This window comes from Pteropus vampyrus, unplaced genomic scaffold (assembly GCF_000151845.1).
Source record: "Pteropus vampyrus isolate Shadow unplaced genomic scaffold, Pvam_2.0 Scaffold1000002346, whole genome shotgun sequence".
NCBI classification, from domain to species: domain Eukaryota; kingdom Metazoa; phylum Chordata; class Mammalia; order Chiroptera; family Pteropodidae; genus Pteropus; species Pteropus vampyrus.
In genome coordinates, this window is record NW_011916748.1 from 54,484 (window position 1) to 57,793 (window position 3,310).

General features: G+C 43.7%; 1 protein-coding gene across 1 annotated transcript; it reads left to right on the forward strand.

Moving 5' to 3' along the window:
• On the forward strand, positions 1 to 1,032 carry LOC105311230 (melanoma-associated antigen B2-like). Its single transcript, XM_011387241.1, has one exon. The coding sequence runs from the start codon at positions 1 to 3 to the stop codon at positions 1,030 to 1,032; it is 1,032 nt and encodes a 343-aa protein (XP_011385543.1).
• Positions 1,033 to 3,310: the final 2,278 nt, after the last annotated feature.

The window sequence follows — 3,310 nt, forward strand, 5'->3', positions numbered from 1 at the left end:
ATGCCTCGTGGTCAGAAGAGTAAGCTCCGTGCTCGTGAGAAACGCCGCCAGAACAGAGCCGAGGCCCAAGGTCTTAAGAGTGCTCAGGCAGCGACAGCAGAGGAAGAGGCCACTGCCTCCTCCCCTCCTGTTACTGGGGATGGTGCCTCGAGCTCTTCTGTCGCTGGCAGTCTCCAGGCGCCTGCACGTGTCTCGGCTGCCGCCAGTGCCGCCGCAGGTGTTTCGTGCAGAAGATCTGACGTACGTGCCAAGAGCCGTGTTCAGAAGAGTGAAAATTCCCAGGCTGCACCTTCCAGTGAGAGCTCGGGCCACGACCTTCTAACTAGGAAGGCGGGTATGTTGATGCACTTCCTGCTGTGTAAGTACAAAATGAATGAGCCCATTAAAAAGGGAGACATGCTGAAAGTCATCCACAAAAGGTACAGGGAGCACTTCCCCGAGATCCTCAAGAAAGCCTCTGAGCGCATGGATCTTGTCTTTGGCTTAGAATTGAAGGAAGTCAAGCCCAACGGTCACTCCTATTCCCTTGTCTGCAAGCTAGATGACAGCAGGGATGAGAGTACGAGCAATGCCTTGCGATTTCCTACAAAAGTGATTCTGATGCCTCTGCTGGGTTTGATCTTCTTGAATGGCAACCGCGCCTCTGAGGAGGAGATCTGGGAACTCCTGAATATTTTGGGTGTCTACGATGAAGAGACACACTGCATCTTGGGGGAGCCCAGGGACATTATCACCCAGAATTTGGTGCAGGAAAAGTACCTTGAGTACCGGCAGGTGCCCGGCAGTGATCCTCCACGCTTCGAGTTCCTGTGGGGCCCAAGAGCCCAAGCTGAAACCACCAAGGGGAAAGTCCTGGACTTTTTATGCAAGGTCAATGATACCTTCCCCACTGACTTCCCGCCCCATTATGAAGAGCTTTTGAGAGGTGAGAAGGAGAGAGCCCGGGCCACTGCGGCAACCATGGCTGGGGCTACCGACAAAGCCAGAGCACGCTCCAGGGCCACGTCCAGCCGCGACCCTCCCCACGAGTGAGCTCTGAGGTGGATTCCTCACTTTCTAGTTAGAAAGACCTGTTAAACTATGTTCCTAATATCGACGAATGTGTATCTTGTCTTTTTTTGCATTTTCAAACAGTGTTCTTTTCAACAGAAAGTTTATGTACATTCAGAATTTAAGTCGTGAACGACACAGATCACACGTTCCTTGCCGTGTGTCAGGATTAGGAGTAAGATTTTGGTTTTGAAATATGCACTGATAATCCATAAAATTCCTTTTGTGATGTAGAACAAGATAACATATCTTTAAGACAGCAGTATCCTTGGAAATATAAATAACTACACACAGAAAGATTTGGCATCAGAATATAGAAACATGTATATATATAATATAGCTATATATTATCTATCTATCTAAATACATATTATATCTGTCTGTCTATCTATCTATCTATCTATCTATCTATCTATCTATCTATCTATCTATATATAGAGAGAGAGATAGAGAGAGACACACACACACGTGGTCAGCTTTGCATTGCCTTACTCCATTTCGTCTTTCCTTTTATACATTTAAAAGATGTTACCTGGCTTTGCTAATGTTCGTCAAGCATGTTTGAAAATATAAAGCACTGTGCGTGTACCTCTTTGTTCATGGCTTTCTTTTACACGGTCATTAATGGAGCATCAGCTCTTTGGAAGTCTTCATGCTTGCCCTGGGGGTGTTTAGTCAAAGAAGGCCCATCCCTTGCCTGAATAATTATACAGGCTAGGAGGAGCTATCGTTACAAAAGAGGGTGAGGTCTGCTCTACTTCATAAGGAACAGGTTCAAAGGAGAGTAAAGAGGGGTTAGAGAGAGCAGATTACTGAGCTTTCATTGTTAAGGGGCATTTTCGCCCACTGGGAGGTCCCCCCCCACCCACCCCAGATCACTGCATATTTCATGACATGCCTTAGATGTCAAAAAAGAAAAATGGAAGAAAAAGAAATGAAAAAAGAAATCCCAGCTGGATGAATGGTAATCTCTGAGGTCAAGATAATCATAGAAATATTTACTATTGCCTAATGTCTCAATACAAGACAGGCACAGTGACAGGTGCTTTCTCTAGATCACATATATGCTACCAGTCTCAGAAGACAGGGCCGATCAGACTCGCTGGACAGTGGACAGCCTGTCTCATAGACTTAGAGTTTGTAATGTGCCAAAAGTCATGGGGCTAGTAAATGGCAAGGATCAATGTAGACGGCTGGTCTAAATTATGGTAAGCCCACTATTCTACTCTCCCACCGTGAGACGCAACCTGTGACCCTTATTCTTTTTTCTAAGGATTTTTTCAGTTTTTCAGTTACATTTTGTTTGCAATATTGTATTAGTATAAGGTATACAACACTGTGACCAGACATTTCTAAAACTGAGGAACTGCTCTTCCCTCTAAATCCAGTACCCATCGGACCATACATAGTTTTTAAAATATTATTGACTATATTCCCCATGCTGTACGTTACAACCCCATGACTATTATGTAACTATCGGTTTGTACCACTTGATCCCTTCCTCTTTTCACCCATCACTGTGCCCCCTCCCCAGTCCCATCGGGCAAGATCCATAGGTTCTCTGTATCTACGAGTTTGATTCCATTTTGTTTATTTGTTTTGGTGTTTAGACTTCACGTGTAAGTGAACTCTTATGGCATTTGTCCTTCTCTGACTTTCTCTAATGTAGGACCATCCATGTTGTTGCAGATGGCAAAATTTCGGTCTTGTTTCTGGCTGAGTCATTAATATTTTACTGCATCTATGTACCAGCTCTTCTTTCTTTAGTCATTTATTAATGGACACCGAGGTTGCCTCCGTGTCTTGACAGTTGTAAATAACGAACATGTGGATTCATATGTCTCTTCAATTTCGGTTTCTTGGGATGAATACCCAGAGGTGGGATTACTGGGTCATTCTTAGTCTCTTGTTATAGCCTTTCTTTTAATGTCTATTTTGTCTGACCTAAGCATTGCTACCCAGCCTTTGTTGTTGTTGTTCTTAGCATTTCCATTTTGATACCCTGTCTTTTATCATTTCTTTGGGTGTCCTTCAATCTGAAGTGAGTCTCTTGTGCCCAGCATATGCGAGGGCCTTGTTTCACATCCATTGGGCCATTCTATGTCTTTTGACTGGAGTATTTAATCTCTTAACACTGAAAGTAAATAGTGATGGGTATGTACTTATTGCTATTTTAACATTCATATATTTATTATTTTTCCTCCATTTTCTGCTTCCTTCTTTCTTCTTCTCTTTTCTTCCCATTCCTTCTCCTTCCTAC

Coding starts and splice junctions, on each gene's coding strand:
- LOC105311230 (XM_011387241.1), top strand. CDS start 1: ATGCCTCGTGGTCAGAAGAGTAAGCTCCGTGCTCGTGAGAAACGCCGC.